Raw genomic sequence first — 19874 nt, 5'->3', positions numbered from 1 at the left:
AGCTCTACATCCATCTTGCCTCGATGCATCTCCTTGGTCTACTTACTTCCTCTTCGTCGTTAGGTATCAATGTGTGCTCGGCAAGAACGTTTTGTGCTTGAGCGCAATCAAGTCGTGTTTTACTGTAACTTCAGCAGCTCCAGGCATGTGAACAAAAGCGGCAATCTCATTGGCCGGCCAGTTTTTAACGCGGCGCGTCAAACCAAAAAAACGAGCCCGAGGCGTTTTTAAAAAAAATTACGCTTTTACGCCTCGTGTTTTGCACGTCGGTGTGCACACTCACATTGGCGCCCTTTGTTTAGTCACAAGGCGTTAAACGTCGGTGATAATCGCGCGTGATAATTGTCCCGGTGTGCACAAGCCTTAATACATGTATTGAAATTTCTCACTAGCAAAGATCTTGCAAGTCAGACATTTTAATATTAAAGTTGGCATGAAATGAAAAATTAAGCCTATTTTTTTAAATGCATGTCACTGATCTTATTGTGAACAGATTATCTGAGCATATGTTTATTTCTTTTCTTTTCTTTTCTTTTCTTCCTTGTAATTCTTAAAATTCTTAATCACAATGTCATAACTCAATATTCCGGTAAAATGACAGACTTTTAATTTTTCTTTTTAATTTTTTGATAATACATAACAACCCCCGCCTTCATTTTATAGCTTTTAAAATCTGACTTTTTTTGTGAAGAACCGCCTTATGTTTTCTGCTTTTATATACATTTTCATGTAAAATCTGTCTTTAAAATGTTAGTTAAGCATAATTAACCCCTCATTACCTTAAAAAAATTACTCATTACTCAAACACAGTAACTAATTATTGTGGATAAGTATTATATTATATTATATACAAGTATTTTTAAACAATTTTTATAATTAGACTTTAATCCTTTTTGTACTGCATTTTATATATTTTTTTAAACCTTAATTTTGCCAATGACAATGTTACAATGATGAGGATCTTATGAGAAGCACCATTGGGAATAATGAGAATTACAAAGAAACTTAAAACATTCCAGAGACATTTTAGGCTAAATTGTGCTTAATTGTCATGGAAATAATGACACAATATTAATGGTCCTAAATCAGGCTTCATTTTCTTCAGGCAAAATATACTTATTTCTTTCTTTTTTTGGAGTTGTGAAATATGACCTCTTCTTGACAGGTTTCACCCATTAAATTGTACAACAAGTTAAGTGCCAAGAATATTGACTTACTCGTATGAAGACTGACCTGTGACCCTCACGTGTGTGACCTCTAGAGTAACCCCTGTGGATGTCAGCTGTTAGATACTGTGGATCATCTCATATTGACAGAGAATATCAGATGTCTGCCGCCTCGGGCTTTGCTATGTTATATTCACCTCATATAGGCTAAATTCAGCCACAAATCTTTCTGGTTAATGAGATGTTCAAATAATTAGAATGTCTTATTCACCAGGACCTGTAGGTACCTGAAATGTACCGGTTCACATTAGCTGAAAATGCAACATCCATTTTTGAATACTTGTCAAGTCATTTGTGCTATTCCATCATTATGAACTAATGGTAAACAAATCAAATTATTTAATCCTTATCAGATTTATTAGTGCTTTCTTAATATTTTTAATGCACATGTAAAAGTAATTGACTCAATGTCGTTCGCTTATATATCTGTCCTTTCACGCATATTCATCGAGAGTGAGCTGAATTATGAAAGAGATTCAGAGATGTTCCTGTGGGTAGAGAACAGGTGCATTGTGGTTCCGTGCCCTCAGACCAACCAGGTGAAGAGAAAGCTCATGTTTATAAGATCACAGGTTTTACGCTGTACTCTCGCACATTATGCAAATAATCCTGCAGTCCTAGCAGTAATGACACGATGGAAAAGCATGCATTACAGAATAACGGACACACTCGCTCACACACCATTCCTCGCTGATTCTGTCCATGTAGACACTGGGAGTGTGTGTGAGAACAGCTACCGTTGACACTGATTTATAAGTGATCTAATCAGAAAAATGAGAGAAAACCTGAAAAAAGGTATTTGCAGGCTCGCAGTGATTTCTGGGCTGTTCATATGTGCTCATTATATCCAAATGTGCTGCTCCATTTCAGGCAATATGAAGAGTGCTAAATAATTCACAAGATGCTGGGATCAAACGTCTGCCTCTGTTTGTGCTCTTCTGAACGCAAACGGTATGTGTTGGTGGGTTAAAGTTTGGGGTTCTCTGGTACTAACCTTTTGGTGACATTCAGTATGTATATCGATATATTTATTCTAAAATAAAGTTTTTTTTTTTTAATTTCACACAAATTTTTCTGGAGAATTTACTACTTATATATAATAAATCAGAGTTTTGAGTTAAAATTGATTCAGACCGGTTTGAAAAGACATGAGGGTGAGTAAATTATAATATTCATTTTTAAATCTGTTCAGAATTTTGGGGCCCTGTGATGCAAAGCTGAATTTTCAGCATCATTACTCCAGTCTTCAGTGTCACATTATCCTTCAGAAATCATTCTAATACGCTGATTTGCTGCTCAATAAACATTTCTTATTATTATCAATGTTGAACACAACTGTGCTTGTGCTGCCTAATATTTTTGTGCTGTCTAATATGTATATATATATATATATATATATATAGCTAGATGCAGAGTTTTGCGAAGCAAAACATATACTTGCTTCCATATACTTGCTTCCATATGCTTCCATATACTTTCGTAACACACACACACACACACACAGTCACACCACTGCACAGAAAATCAATGGTTCTGCTCATTGGTATATTGCGTTGGGTCAGTGTCTAATATGCTAATATGTATATATATATATATATATATATATATATATATATATATATATATATATATATATATATATATATAGCTAGATGCAGAGTTTTGCGAAGCAAAACATATACTTGCTTCCATATACTTGCTTCCATATGCTTCCATATACTTTCGTAACACACACACACACACACACAGTCACACCACTGCACAGAAAATCAATGGTTCTGCTCATTGGTATATTGCGTTGGGTCAGTGTGTCATTCATGATTCTCTCCTCTGTCCTGTGGTCATCAGATTAGCTCCAGACGTCTAATAAAATTGAGTGATAATTTGACACAGTCATTGTGATGTGGGTTAGTGCGCTCACCAGATTAATCTCTGTGGAATTGGCAGGGAATTCCCTACGGATCAGCACGTTTCCCAGTCAATCTCTCTCTGACGGATGTGATGTTTTCATTTGAGGCTTCTTATTGCCATTGAATTTACTCAGGTGTTATGCTTAGGTTTCTTTCAGAAGCTAAAATAAAGCCATACATGTGTACTCTCTCTCCACACACACACACACACACACACACACACAGGACTGTGTGAGAGAGTCTATTAGACAGATTCCTGTTTATTCAGTGGGAATCACTGAAGCAGTGAGAGGTCAGAGGTCAGACTGGGTTAGACAGTCACATAGATTTAACTTAACCTCTCTTTCCTCCGTATGTGATACTGTTCTGTGCGTGATCTGTGTGTTTATGTGTGTGTGCATCTGGTTTGGCACATACTGAAGTAGCCAGTGTGTTTATTCATGGGATAGTTCACTTAGAAATGAACATTTTATTATAATTTGCTCATCCTCATACTACTCTAACCTGTATTATTGTCATTCTTCTGTGAAATATACAAGGAGATGCCAGTTGTTCTTGTTCATACTGTTAAAGTTGATGGTGATATTTAGTATCAAAGTCTAAAAAGGACTAAAAAAAGCACTAAAAGTAATTTAAATACCATGCATGCTAAGTCTTCAATCTGAAGACCTGTCAAAAGAGACAGGTGTTTGTGAAATGGCTAACCAGCCATTCAGATCCATTGAAACTCTGGCGAAATCTGTGTAATGGGGAAGATAGTGTGCTGACCTGTGGAAATAGTGGTCTTGTCTGAGACCACAAGATCAAGACTCTATAATTCTGGGTTCGGAGAGCATTTACCTCTCAGATTTCTCCAGTAAAGAGATTACGTTTTCCCAATCTAAGTGAATTCTCTTTCTCTCTGTCTGTTCTCCAGATCTGGATAAGCCTGTACTCACGGTGCACCAGACGGTGGGTGATGTACGAGGGAACTACTATCAGGAGAAAACAGTGTTTTTACGCTGTACGGTAAACTCCAACCCTCCCGCTCGCTTTATCTGGAAACGAGGAAATAAACCAATCGAACAGAGCAAAGACAATGGCGTGGACATCTACGAGCCTCTGTATACACAGGTACAACAATATCATGACTTGTTTTGTTTTGTTTTGTTTCGGTCGTAACCCTACACCTGACCCTTACAACCCTTTCTGGATTTTTACAATTTCAGTAAGAAATGATTTAGTAGGTTTATTAAGCTTTTGTTGTTGTTGACTGTTGACTGTCTCTATAATTGGACATAATAGACTATTTCATTTCAATTCATGAACATTTCATGAACATCTCTGGGTGTCCCGAAAGCGACTTTTAGTCCGTTTAAGTTAACTTTTGCAAACAATTTTGTCCCAAAAACTAAGAAAATCCCAACCACTCCCACACACAGCTTTACAATATGCAAGTTTTCTCTATAGGCCTTACTTTCCCTAACTCAGAAAATAGTTTAATTAGAGTTAATAATCATTTGAATAGCAGATAACCACAGGAGACCCGCTCAATCACAGAGAAACGTACTCAATAAATCAGCAATCCATCAGTGATGAATTCATAATCGGAGTACTTATTAATAAAGAGTTGTTTGAATAAGGCGGGATGGATGGAGATTGATGGCTTTGCCATTAATAATGAGGATTATTCATTTTCCTGATGGACTCAGTCAAAAGAATTAGAGGAATTTAAAATTCCTGAATTGATTCTCTCTTTATCATGCACACAAAGCCTCTGACATTGCATAGAAATACAAAGATCATTTTCAGGAAATTAAACGGTACCTTTTGTGCCCCATTTGTGTTCACATGAATTACTACTGACATATTTAACAGTATACAGAACTTGGTCTCATTATTTGATAGATTGAACCTTGTTTAGTGCGGAATGCACAGGATATTCTGGAGCGTTAGTTTTTTTTGGAATATCAGCCAAATTGAATGTTCCAATCCAAACCAATTATATTTGAATTGGTAATATAGAATTTAATTTAACTGTATTTCAATTGAAATATCCTTAATGTTTTATGCACTTTAACCCTGTTATGCTCTGACATTTCCTGTTTCTGACATCATATTTGAAGAAATTACATCATCACATTGTTTTCACTTTTATATTGCGACCTTTATGAACGTTTTTTTGTAGTATTTCGTAGTTTGCACTTGTCTCATCTCAACACTGTGATGCCCCAGGTGGGAAAATGTGATTTCATATTTTAAATGTGAATTACTCAACAGCAGCCAAATTATACAAAAAGAAAAATTCTAAAAGTGTAAATGGCACTGTTTGCAGAGGGTGACCGACAAACATCATTTTGTTATTATGTATAAATGCATGTTTTGACTAACAGGAAAAACTGTTTTTGTGTGATGTATTTTTACCATGTGAATGTGTGTGTGTTTGCAGGGTGAGACAAAGGTGCTGAAACTGAAAAACCTCCGTCCACAGGACTTTGCTAATTACACCTGTCAGGTGTCCGTCCGGAACGTTTGTGATATTCAAGACAGCTCTGTCACCTTTCGCCTTACCAACACCACCAGTGAGTTCCCGTCTACTCTCAAACACTCACATTCACTCGCTTCCCCTCTTTATACAGCAGCTGTAGTGAGTTTTGCACTTTAATTTTATTTTGCTCATTTCATTACAGGAAAAATATGAATTGCGAATAGAATGTCTTGTCTTTTCGCCTTCAGTTCTTTTTATTCTTTTTTTCTCCTCAAATGTTCCTTTTCCCTTGGTTATGTGTTGACCTGTCAGGTTTAATTCACCTTTCTTTGATTACATCTTCACTTTTCCCTCTTTTAATCTCGCGTTCTTTCTCTTCTGCGTTCTCTCGTTCACTGTCTGCCAGCGCTGAATAACACGTGTGTCTTTGATCATGATGGTCTCTGCACCGGTGTGTGTCTCAGGTCTCTCTGAAGGCAGACGTCACTATCATTGTGTTGTCCTGTGCTGAAATTCCTCCAAGAAATCAGCGAACTGACAGGATGTGTGATTTTGTTCTTGTTAGAGTAACACACATTGAGCTGTGGTGCACACATGGGGGGATGTGAGTTCTTGATCCCATTCCCCCTCTTCTCACTGTCATTTAAGTGTCATCTATTTCTCTTTGAATTAAAAAGTGCAAAATTGGAATTTGAGTTAGAAAAAGTGCAAAGAATATAAATTGGTCTGAGTCATAAAGGGTAGAATGACCAGGCTATATGATTTTTGTTCTGGTGAATATTTGTCAGGGTTGATTTATTGTATATAAGTCAATATACTTCAACAACGGGGCATGTTCCACACTGCTATATGGGATAAGTTGTCACAATTGGAACTTTTAAAAAACATTATTCAAATATATATTATTTATTTTACAGCTTTTCAATTGTAAAAAAATATTATTCATAAAAAATGGGAAAAGATAAAATAAGTAAATACCACAATTGTATACACTACTGTTCAAATGTTTGGAGTTTGTAAGACTTTTGAAATGTTTTTGAAAGAAGTCTCTTATGCTCACAGGGGCTGCATTTATTTGATCAAAAATACAGTAAAACAGTGATATTGTGAAATACTATTACAGTTTAAAATAACGTTATTTTTTATAAATTTTAAAATGCAATTTATTCCTGTAATGCAAAGCTGAATTTTCAGCATCATTACTCCAGTCTTCAGTGTCACATGATCCTTCAGAAATCATTCTAATATGCTGATTTGCTGCTTAGGAAAATGTCTTATTATAAACGTATAGTATTCATATTTTTGTGGAAACGGTGATAAATTTTTTTTCAGGATTCTTGACATTTTTTTTGTAAACATTTTAAATGTCCGCACTGTCATTTTTGATCATCTTAATGCATCCTTGCTGAATAAAAGTATTAATGTCTTTCAAAAAAAATTACAAATAAATCCTTCTGAACAGTAGTAGTAAATCTTTGTGAAGAATTTCCCATGTGACAACTAGCCCCATTCTCTCTTATATATGCTTTTTCACATGCTTTCAAAAGGTTTCATAGAGTGAGTAACTTCAGGGGGCTTATGAAAGCTCCTTCCTTGTAAACTAACGTTTTCTTCATCGTCAAAATAAATAGTTTGTGTAATCCATAATGAATCAAATTCACCGCAAAAGCAAGAATACGCCTGTGACTGGCAAATGAAAGAGAAATCTTTGCTAGAACAAAAAAATATGACTACAATACCCAGAGAAACCCTTTATGAATTAGTCATGTAAAAAACATGTTTGTTCGTGTTCAAATTAGCAGCATTAAGAATTCATGCTCGAGAAACAAGTTCAAAGCTTGCCGAGAATATCTAAAAGTAGCCCAAAAGTTCCCCCCTCTCTGTGTGTGTCTTTATTTCCCTCGGTTCTCGTTCTCTCTCTTGTGATGAGTTTGAAAGGCTGTTGATTCTCCTCTTTCTGCTCTCTCCACTAAAAAAGGCAGCTGTGAAATAGTCAATAGAGATGAGTGAGTTTGGAGTGACAATATCAGAAGTCTGTACCTCACGCACGCACGCACGCACACACACACACACACACACACACACACACTCACTCGCTCACTCACTCACTCACTCACTCACTCACTCTCTCTCACACACACACACACACACACACACACACACACACACACATGCCCGCTCCGCGGCACCCCATCGGTGTCCTGCCCTGTGGAGAAACAACACACTGCTGCAAATTGGAATTTGTTTTCAGAGTGGCAGGAACGCGTGGCTTGCGTACACGCAGCTCGTCGCCGAAAGAACAAAACACTGATTTGTTTTTCTGTTGATTTTCATTTTCTTTCCTCTGAACTGACGAGCAGGAAGGGGGCGAGATGAAATTGGAGGGAGCATGAGAAACACGCGTCGGATGCTGCGCTGAAGTTTGAGAAGTTCGTCTCTTTAGAGGGTAGAGTGAAGGAGACTGCATGCACTGTTTTCTATTACGGGTCGATCAAGACATGTAACTCCAAAACTAGCTGGTCAGCGTCCGCTTGTGTGAAGGTCAGTGCTCAGATCAGAGAGAAAGGACCTTTACCACTGCTTTGTCCACTATGGGGGATGGCTCTGTAAAAGCCATTTAGGGTATGATGTTATATCTAAACCATCATGGCTGATTATCTTTTTTCGTAATTGTCTCTGGTTCTCCTCTTATACACTAGAATTCACAAGTTTGGGGTCAGTAAGAAATTAAGACTTTTATTCAATAAGGACACATTACATTGATCAAAAGTGACAAAGACAATTATGTTACATTTTTCCATTTCAAATAAATGCTGTTCTTTTGAACTTTCTATTCATCAAAGAAAAAAAAAATCCAGGTTTGCACAAATAATATATATATTAAGCAGCACAACTGTTTTCAACACTGATAACAATACGACATGTTTCTTGAGCAGCAAATCAGCATATTAGAATGATTTCTGAAGGATCACGTGACACTGAAGACTGGAGTAATGATGCTGAACATTCAGCTTTGCATCGCAAGGATGAATTACATTTTAAAACATATTACACTAGAAAACTGTTTAAATTGCAATAATATTTCACAATATTACTGTTTTTACTGTGTTGTTATTTTCAAATAAATGCAGCCTCAGAGAGCATAAGAAACTTTCAAAACATTGTAAAAATCTTACCGATCTCAAGCTTTTGAACGGTAGTGTATGTCATTTTAGTTTTTTTTTATAACAACATTAATTTAACATGACTGACAAAAGTTACCTCTGAAAGACACATTTATGTTCTATTGTAATGAAAGATGTATTAAGCAATGTTAAGTCAAAAAAGGGATAATAAGTGCAAAATGCATTATATTCTTGTTATATTTTTCCTTTTTGATTTAATATTTCATGTTTCAGAAGCTTAAAGATGATTGTCTGATGAATTCAATTTTTTTTGGGAAATATCAAGTGAAATTGATGTCTAGCTGTTGCTTTGAAGGTTTTGCATTCTTAAACCAATTTTGTATAAAAATGTCTCAAGATATAGCCTACTATTGAATGAGCTGTCCAAAATCACTGATATTTCTTCCAGTTCATTCATCACACTGGAAATCGAATGTCAAATCAAGCACATTGCATTGTGGGATACAGTATTCCATGCACCTTCCTCTGTTGTATACAGTACTCCACATTTGAGCAAACGTAGTAGGCCATCAGAAAGTTTGCAAACTCTACAAAGTATGCTTACTATGTAGTGCAGCAATAGTGCAAGTACTAGTTTGTGATTCCATGTTATGATTTATTCATATTTCGCCTCACCTCAGCTGTGGTAAAATCACTGCAGCCCAGTTTCAACTGGCTTGTTGCTTTAATAGAAATCCGAGGAGACTCAAAAGGAGACTGTTTGCACTAGTATAAAAAATGTATCGTATGCCGTATTCATTTGAATCAAAAGGCAGTTTAATGATCTTTATCACTGATTAAATTTAAGTGGATTTCAGCCCTATGCATGTATATCAAAACTCAGCCTGGAAAAGATAAAAAAAAACAAAAACAAGCATGCACATGCTTTTGTTAATGCATCAGTATTTTGTGTTTAATTATATGTTTATGCATTTAATCATTTATATAGACACACAGGCACCATTTGTACAGATTGTTCAAGAGGAAATGACTGATGTAACTCAATCCCATAACACTCATGCTCAAATGAAGCTTTAATTGGATAGTTGGAAGATATGGAAGAGAGAGAGAGAGATTGTTATTATTCAGAGAAAAGAGCAAACCTGGTGGAGCATTTCTCTCTTTCAAACTGTTTTTTTTCTTCCTCTTTTAATGTTTTCATATTTTCCTCTTGGCCGAATCCCACTGCAGTAGCATATGATGAGCTGTCAGTTTAAATGCTTTAGGAGCAGGGTCTACATAGACAGCATCTCCTGACAGCAAGTCTTATTCACACATGTCAATAGAAGCTGGTAAAAATAAGATGTCATTCTGTTTTTGACAGGGAATTCATTTTCTTGCTACCTAAAATTAACATTCCAGAGGGGAAAGCTTTATATGAATATTAACTGCAGCAGTGCATAAAGCATCATATCATGAATAAGATGAACTATTATCAGATGAATCGCACTTGATCAGAAAGATGACAGTTTCTGGCATGGCTTTGTCTGGATTATATTTTCATTTATTTATTTTTTTTAATTATTATTATATCCCAGCATGTGGCAATAGACAAATAGAAGAGTAAAGTCGCTCACAGTAATACTAACTTTGTCTTGCTGATATTTGACTATAGTATCTAAGAGGATCACTTAGCTTCCCATTGATAGAAACTGCCATTCACTGTGGCTCATGTCATTTTGACATTATTTTCATGATAATTAAGCATATTTCCACTGAAATCTCAAACTTAATGCAAAACAGAAAAGGAAACCTTTTCATTTATAATAATTACTGTATATAGTTATTATAATAAAAATTCATGATTTTAAGAAATTAATCAATTAATTGTTAGGTTTATTTATTCATTATGAGGATTTATATCAAAATATTCTATTTATGCTAAAGTTTTTGTTAGTAATTGTAATATTATAATTTGCTTATGAAGCCGTCCATCCATTCCAAATAAATAATAATACACACACACACACACACACACACACACACACACACACACACACACACACACATGTCTGGTTTGCTATCCTTGTGGGGACTCTCCTTAGGAGTAATGGTTTTTCTACTGTACAGACCGTATATTCGATTACCCTACCCCTAAACCTACCCCTTACAGGAAACTTTCTGCATTTTTAGTTTTTCAAAAAACTTCATTCTGTGTGATTTATTAGCTTGTTTACCCGTGAAGACCTCAATTTAGGTCCCCACCATGACATGAGTCCCCATGAGTCTGTGTGTTTTCAGGTTTAAGTCCCCACCAGAATACAAAACAGGTACACACACACACACAATCAAATGAGAAATACATCTGCATTTAGTCATACAGGATGTGCTTATGTTGTGTTTACCTTTGCCTGTGATTGGTTGAGAGCTGGAGAGATTATTTTCTCTGCTATCTTTATGCCATGGATGCTCAGGATTAGATTTTCCCCAGGTGGGTCACACTAGAACACACACACACACACACACACACACACACACACACACACACCCAGACAGAACAGGTGGCGTCCAGTAGATTGATTTTTGTATCGTAATCCTGATGCTGTATTGGAGTTCATTCGACCTGTTAAAGACGCTACACTAAATCGTCCTCCCTCACGGCAGTCATGCTCTGAGTTCTGCTGTATGAACACACATGTGTTCGTGTGTATTGAGCGCTGCTCACCAATGTATTGACACTAGATGGATTTGACGAGATGTGTGACAGATGGTTGATGAAGGGAAATCTTTATTTGTTCTCTGAACATCAGCCATAAATCTCAGCTTGATATCACATCAACTCTATATATCATTATATAGTTATTCAAATTGAAAATTCAATGAAAACATAATTTTATATACCAAATAACCATGTGGTAATGTTTTTTATAGCATTTTTTGGAGTGTAATCCAGTGAATTAAATACTTTATAAATGAAATATGACGTACTTTGTGTCATTGTGTCAAAAAGTGGATGGCTTCGTAAGCAAATTATCAGATTATTCATCCTAAATTAATAAATCTGACTTCACATTATATAACACTTGATTTACAGTAATGCCGATTAGTTCAACCATGTTTGAAGCCAATGAGAAAAAAAAACTATATTCAAGCTTTTTGCACCTCTGAAGGGCACTGGGGTGCTACTTGTAGGGTCATTCCAACTGAATGTGTGTCTCTTTATGGAGGACATAATTTTATCATTTATCCTGAACAATTCATTTTGAAATCTTTTTCATGGAAATGGAGCTTATTGGAGTTTTTCCTGGGTTTTTAAATATATATATTTATATTAGGGCTGGGTTTTGACTCAAATTTCACGATTCGATTAGATTCTCATTCACAAGCTTGCGATTCGATTCGATTACCGATTCGATTCGATTCAATATCGATTATTTTGGATATATAGCAGGTACAGTACATGCCAAATTTTCTCAAGGAAAAAAATCTCTCAACTAATGCTGTAAAATATACATGAGAGTCAGTTTTACTATAATACTGAAGGTTAAAGTTGACTGATTTGTTAAAATGACACTTAATGAAGTTTTTTAAATAATAAAGTTACAATTACATAATAATATTCCTACTTCAATTCGGTTTTTTTTATATAAACAATAGTGGCTGTCATAAAAACTTGATGGATTTATTCAAACATAAATTAAACATTAAAGAACAGTAAAATTTATAATGAATATGTTATAATGTGCATATATTTAGCAAAATTCCCCTATCTACAGTTTATTTTTCTATCTTATTAATGAGTTTATGGTCACCGAATAAGTTTTTCTGAGGTAAATGTGACGTTACGTGACATTGTTTACAAGCCATTATATTGACGTCTTTGCGCTGAGGAAACACTAATTGAGCAATTACATGAGACAGGATACTGATTGTAAAAATGTACTCTTTCTTTTAACTTACCATCGGATGTTTAGTCATGTTTATTTTGTGCTGAAGCTGGTATTAATGTGGAGGAGATGATCAGGCACTACAGCGATCTGTCACTTCACATTAAACAGCACTTTTCTTTTAACTGATCTTCGGATGTTTAGTCATGTTTATTTTGTGCTATAACTAGTATTAAAGCGGAGGACATGATGATCAGTTCACGTGCGCTACGCGCTGCCGCGTCTGTTGAACTGAAGCACTACAGCGATCTGTCACTTCACATTAAACAGCACCTTCTATCGCCCTACACCTAAACCTACCCCTCACAGGAAACTTTCTGCATTTTTAGATTTAAAAAAAAAACTAATTCTGAAAGATTTATAAGCCTTTTGAATTATAGTCTAATAAAGGGTTGGTTAAGCGTTGGTTAGCTGTGTTAATGTATCTCCGTCTCAGCCTCTTTGAGTCATTAGCTGCCAGTAATTGACTGGGCATAATTGCACAAGCCTGGTGCCTACGGCGATATAGAGACAGCGGATGTCCGATCTCTCAATCCTTGTTACTCTGGTGACTCGCTCACACACACACACTGGTTTGTTTTTATGGTTTATGGGGACTCTCCATCAGCATAATGGTTTTTATACTGTACAAACCGTATTTTCTATTGCCCCACACCAACCCTACCCCTAAACCTACCCCTCACAGGAAACTTTCTGCATTTTTAGATTTTCAAAAAAAAAACTAATTCTGAAAGATTTATAAGCCTTTTGAATTATGGGGACACTGGAAATGTCCTCATAAATCACCTTCTCATTGTAATACCTATGTCATACCCATGTTATTATACAAATTTGTGTCCTCATAAACCACATAAACATGCACACACACACATACATTGCACATAAAACACCTGGAATGACCTACTGCATTTGACGGGACATGTTTTAAACTACAGAGCATACTGCATCCCATAATGCATAATGCACTGGACATCCATTAAGATGAATGAACCTGAAGAAATATTGTGATTCTTACGCTGCAAAAATCTTATTCTTGACAAGTAGTTTGTCTAGTTTTCTAGTTAAAATATATAACCATGCTTTAAACAAGATAAATGTACTTGAGAAGCAACACTGCGTGAGATATTAAGGCTTGTTTGTAGACAATATATCTTTATCAGTATAATATTTGTGCTTTGTCTTAATGCACTGGAAGATTTTCTTCACCTTATTTGAGTGTAAATATGTAAAAACAAGCCAAAAAAAAAAAAAAAAAAAAAAAAACCTTAAATTCAAATAACATCCTTGGAACAAAAAATTAAATATATAAAACAAACAAAAAAGACAAAATACACTTATATTCAATATACAGTCTTGGAAACAAGAATTAATATCTAATGCAGTGTTGCATCTGAAGTAAGTTTGTCTTGTTTGAATGATTTTTAGATTTTTTTTTTTTTAAAAACAAGTCAAATAAAATTAATAAAACAATACTTTTTAATGCAGTTTTTAAATGTTTTAACACTTCTATTGATTGGATCAGTTTGGCCAAACATTAAGACATTTTGTGATGACAATTCTGCAACTACAGTAGATGCAGCAAAGGCTCTGATTTCTAGATTGTCAAATGAACTGGGTATTATTACTGCTTGCTACATCTTATTTGACTCATTATATTTGATCAGGACAGTAGCAGTTTAGACATTTTTTGTATAAAAATAACTCTTTTTATTGCTGCATTTCACATATTATTAAACAATGTATACTTTCCAGGATTTAGTATGTAGTTAGGATCCATTATGAACATATCAGTGCTCTTGCCATGTTAGAGTTGTGGTACTCATGTGGGTGATGTGGGTTTGAGTCCAGTTATGTCTTCGTCTCATTTCCTTCCTCTGCTCAATATTTCTCTTCCCTCCAAAATAATGCTGTGTAACCAGTGGGTCTGATCCTGTGAGAAACAATGACCCCTGCCCTTTATAAGACATGGCTCTCTTCCATATGCATATGCACAACTGTGACATTTCTATAGCAAAGCAGATTTGAAAGCATGTCGTATGCATAGCAGAGAGCGGCTGAGAGGAGATGTGTCTGATATTGATCACTCTGTGTCTCTGTGTCTACACTCACCTGCTGTCCCTTACCATCAATACACAGCACTAATACACCATCAGGTGTAATGAGGATGAATGGGCTGCATGTGTGTGATGTACACACTCATTTCCCCATCTTTATCAGTATAATATTTGTGCTTTGTCTTAATGCACTGGAAGATTTTCTTCACCTTATTTGAGTGTAAATATGTTAAAACAAACAAAAAAGACAAAATACACTTATATTCAATATACAGTCTTGGAAACAAGAATTAATATCTAATGCAGTGTTGCATCTGAAGTAAGTTTGTCTTGTTTGAATGATTTTTAGATTTTTTTTTTTTTTAAAAACAAGTCAAATAAAATTAATAAAACAATACTTTTTAATGCAGTTTTTAAATGTTTTAACACTTCTATTGATTGGATCAGTTTGGCCAAACATTAAGACATTTTGTGATGACAATTCTGCAACTACAGTAGATGCAGCAAAGGCTCTGATTTCTAGATTGTCAAATGAACTGGGTATTATTACTGCTTGCTACATCTTATTTGACTCATTATATTTGATCAGGACAGTAGCAGTTTAGACATTTTTTGTATAAAAATAACTCTTTTTATTGCTGCATTTCACATATTATTAAACAATGTATACTTTCCAGGATTTAGTATGTAGTTAGGATCCATTATGAACATATCAGTGCTCTTGCCATGTTAGAGTTGTGGTACTCATGTGGGTGATGTGGGTTTGAGTCCAGTTATGTCTTCGTCTCATTTCCTTCCTCTGCTCAATATTTCTCTTCCCTCCAAAATAATGCTGTGTAACCAGTGGGTCTGATCCTGTGAGAAACAATGACCCCTGCCCTTTATAAGACATGGCTCTCTTCCATATGCATATGCACAACTGTGACATTTCTATAGCAAAGCAGATTTGAAAGCATGTCGTATGCATAGCAGAGAGCGGCTGAGAGGAGATGTGTCTGATATTGATCACTCTGTGTCTCTGTGTCTACACTCACCTGCTGTCCCTTACCATCAATACACAGCACTAATACACCATCAGGTGTAATGAGGATGAATGGGCTGCATGTGTGTGATGTACACACTCATTTCCCCTTGGGAGAGGACATTTGCCTGTTAAAGGGACAGTTTGCACAAATTACATTTTTGTCATCTTTTTTTTTTTCATGCAGTTCCAGACTACATTTGCATAGATGTTTTTTTTTTCTCCCTGGATTTTCCATATAGTGACAGTCCCAAGTGACCATGGCTACAACACTCAAGGACAAAAACACACCAGAAATAAACCATAACAGTTGTCTACATGACATATTTGTAAGTCTTCTAAAGCCAAATTAATGCTTCGCTGAACTGATTTAACTTCAACTTAAATTTTATTTTATTTTATATATACTTTTATATTGCAGTAATTTCACATTCAATCTTCAAATTAATGTAAAAACAACAAAGACATTATATTTTTAATATTTGTTTAATAGCATCTTTTTTGACTGATTCAAATATCACTGATGCCAATATTACTGATATCCCTATGACGTTTTTTCCCGCTAATATATAACTAGCCATTCAACATTAAAGTATACTTGAGATCAATCAATTTGAACATTTATTAGACTTTAAAAAATAACAACTTCTAATTTAACTTAAAACAATTTTCACATAAACCCATTATAGTAAAATGGCATATTTAGCTACCTGTGCCCTTCAGAAAGTAGGAACAGTTCCGCCGATCCATATATGCAGAGTACGCAGTTTGCGTAGGGCAGCAACTCCCAGGGTGGAAAAAAAAAACTTTCGTTCTATATTAACATTAACATGAACATATACATAAATAAAAATATAAACATACAACATTTTACGGTGAACGCAGTAGGCACTAGGCTAAGCACACGTGACGCGCCATTCCCGCGTCCACGCCCTCTCGCTCCTCATATTTGCGGCTGAATACAAATGATCATAATTGATGGACATATGCTCGTAAAAAAAAACATCAACAATTTGTCGCCGAGAAAAGAAAAAGAAAAAAAGATGAAGATGAAGCCCATACATCACTTTCATCAACTTTTTTGGCTGTTTTTTTACTTCCATAATATTTGGGGTATTTCTTGTGATAATACAATTCTGCTTAGGGCAGCCATTTGGCCTGAGTAGGAAATATACTGAAATTGAATAAAGTTAACAAACGCTATATTCTAAATTAAATATATCTGTAGATGAATACTTAAAGCAACAAAAATGATCGATTTCCTCTTTTTTTCTTGTGTTCTTTGATGAACAGACACCACAGCAGCTGGTTATTAGCTTATTTTGGTTGCTTTAAGAGCTGCCGCTGCTGAACATGACTTACTGTAGATCTGACACTCATCTTTTGCAATTTAATATGAAACAATATACGCTACATTGCGTGTCGCCGTATTATTGAAGAGTTGAAGAGCATGTGCTACGAGCACTGTATAACTGCTGACAGGAGAGGAAAATTAGTTTTTACTGACATACGGCCTGACAACATCTCATCTGACCACAGTTCACTGTTGTTCTACTGAAGCTCCTCATCACCTGTATCATTTCCGCACTTGTTTGACCTGCGCCTGGCACTGAGGCGAAGTTGGAGTGCGCGTCTGAAAAGTTGATGTGGTCGTAAAGACGTTGTGTCTAAATATACACAATTCTTGTCAAGAAAATAGAGACAGAAACAGCAGTTGTGAGTGGGGTGGCCAACCCTAGCTCCACACCTGCGTTAATTGCATTAAATATTTTTAACACGTTTTGACAGCACTAATATATGTATATATATATATATATATAGGTCTTCTGTAGTAAATTAATACAAAGGAGAAACTCAATGACAAATCCACATATAGGCTGACACATGTTTACACAAACACAATCATGACATTTTCTGACTTTGATAAAATGACAAAAAAAAACACACACAAAATATCAGACAAAAAATTGTTATATCAGTAGGCTCATTGCCATGCAGTTACGATTTATTTAACAGCACTAATTGAGACAGGCATAGTTAACTCAGACAGGATAAATTGCTTTAATTATGTTATTGTCGTGTCTAACATTGCTGAGTACTAATTATTTTTCATCTGTTGTCACGGCAGCACGGCTCCGATAGCCTCGTTAATCTGCAGTGTTTTTGCATTAATTCTTTCTTTTTTTTACGTGGTGAAGCCATCCGTGATTGGCACATGTGACACTGAAGTGGATGAACAATCCTAAAAGTGACATTCTTCACAAGAGACAGAGAATGCTGTAATAACTTTGATTACTTAATTTTAAGGGAATTAATTATTATTAATTCATTCAGGTTTTGATAGAACTCGGATCCGAAAAATTCGAAGTGCTTAATTTTACTGCTTATCTAAATTCACCAGCGTCAGTTCAGCAGATCGAAGATTTTGTTTGTACTTGCATTTTGCTTGGTTGACAGCTGAAAAGCTGAGGTGATTCCGTCGCTGACGCGGGCTTCCTGGATGTCTGTTGAGGGAACCCCATTACTGATTGGTCGCTGAGGTGATGTCGGAATGACGTTTGAATGACGTTCTTTTGGAAAAGCCCTCCGGAGATTGGTTGGCTTCTTGATGACACGGAGACTTCAGCAGTTTTGCTACAGTCTGAGTTTGTGTTAAGTTCTTTGAAGATCGTGTTTCTCTGAAGTGTTTGAGGTTTGAATGACCGATCGCTTTGATGGTAAGCGTGGGAGCACAAGGTGGGAGTGCTCTTAACACGCATGCATACATTGCATACATTAACAAGAGGCCCCCATTTATTATGTGGAGAAATTAAGATTTGCAGGTTTTGTTAATAACTCCTATATAGTGTCGTACAACACATACTGTCAGAAATAACAGCTTTTCACTTATTTCAATATTCTGCAATCATCATAAGTTTCCGTTCGATACTAAACTTCACCTATCTCACACATATATTAATAACCTAATTTCCTAAAAAGGGGTAATAACCACTGATTAAAGTTGCACCGATTAAATGAACACATCAAGCATATATATATATATATATATAAGACATACAACATATTATTTGGGCATATCTATGCTTCGATACTTTCAATGATTTTCAACGATTGTCTCAGAAATCGTCCTTTTCTTTGGAATGCAAAGGGGGGAAAGGGGAGTTGTCCTGAGGTCATCCTCATGTCAGAGTTGAGAGTCTGCCAAGTTTCTCCTGCTGGACAGGGAGCTATAAAATTGTCTCTTTTGTTGACGGGATTATCAATTTATGTAGATACCAGGTTCTTTGTTCCGTGGTCCATTAGATGGTTTATTTATGCTGAAGCCAGTCACGTAACCTACTGACGTTCTGTTGCTTAAATGAATCCAGATGGGGGGGGGTCAGTTCTTGTTGTTTCTTGTAAAGATAAGCAGAGAGAGACAGGAACTCAATTGAGAAAGTTGGCGCCTGGGCTGACCATGGTTCAGCTTTTACGACTCTCATATGGTTTGAGAAGAGATGTTAGTTTCTAGGTGGAATGCGAAGATTCCTCTTTCATTTGTGTGATGTTCGCAAATGCCTTACAATGATTTCCGAGAAGAGGTTTTGCCATGTCTGTTACACCGAAATCCTTTAAAGGGGTCATATGATGCGATTTCAAGTTTTCCTTTCTCTTTGGAGTGTTACAAGCTGTTTGTGCATAGATAAGATCCCTGAAGTTGCAAAGACTAAAGTCTCAAAACCAAAGAGATATTCTTTATCAAATTTAAGACTCTGCCACACCCACCTAAAATGGCTCGTTCTAACACGCCCCCACATATCTACCTCACTATGTGGAAATATTTACATAATGCGCCCAAATGTGCACGCAAAGAAAGAAGGTGTGGTTTCAGTAACCACAGTTAGTGTTGAAGCAGCATGTCAGAGAGACGCTGTGTGTTTCTGGGGTGAAAGAAAAAGCACTTTATTTGGCCTTCCGAAAGTAGATGCATTTAGGAATCTTTAAGATTGCTTACAACAGAACAGCAATGCATTTTATGGACGACCGTTTCGTGACCCTAGGAGAGGAGGTCATTCTGACTTTGCTATGACAATCTGGCGCTTCTGAATCAGCTACTGTTTTGTTATTAGTTTAAGTATTTGCTATTGACTGTGCAAATGCAGAGT

General features: G+C 35.9%; 1 protein-coding gene across 1 annotated transcript in view; it reads left to right on the top strand.

The window, feature by feature from the left end:
- LOC107561756 (MAM domain-containing glycosylphosphatidylinositol anchor protein 1-like) overlaps positions 1-19874 on the top strand; it is a 137946-nt gene that overhangs the window by 55964 nt on the left and 62108 nt on the right. Inside the window, exons 3-4 of the mRNA XM_016246233.1 lie at positions 4053-4249; positions 5565-5697. Coding sequence (XP_016101719.1) covers positions 4053-4249; positions 5565-5697 — 330 coding nt within the window. The remainder of the gene's footprint in view (positions 1-4052; positions 4250-5564; positions 5698-19874) is intronic.

The sequence above is a fragment of the Sinocyclocheilus grahami genome, unplaced genomic scaffold (assembly GCF_001515645.1).
Source record: "Sinocyclocheilus grahami isolate Dianchi unplaced genomic scaffold, SAMN03320097.WGS_v1.1 scaffold791.1, whole genome shotgun sequence".
NCBI lineage: Eukaryota > Metazoa > Chordata > Actinopteri > Cypriniformes > Cyprinidae > Sinocyclocheilus > Sinocyclocheilus grahami.
The sequence above is the reverse complement of the archived record's forward strand: the minus strand, read 5'-3'. Positions and strand labels throughout refer to the sequence as shown.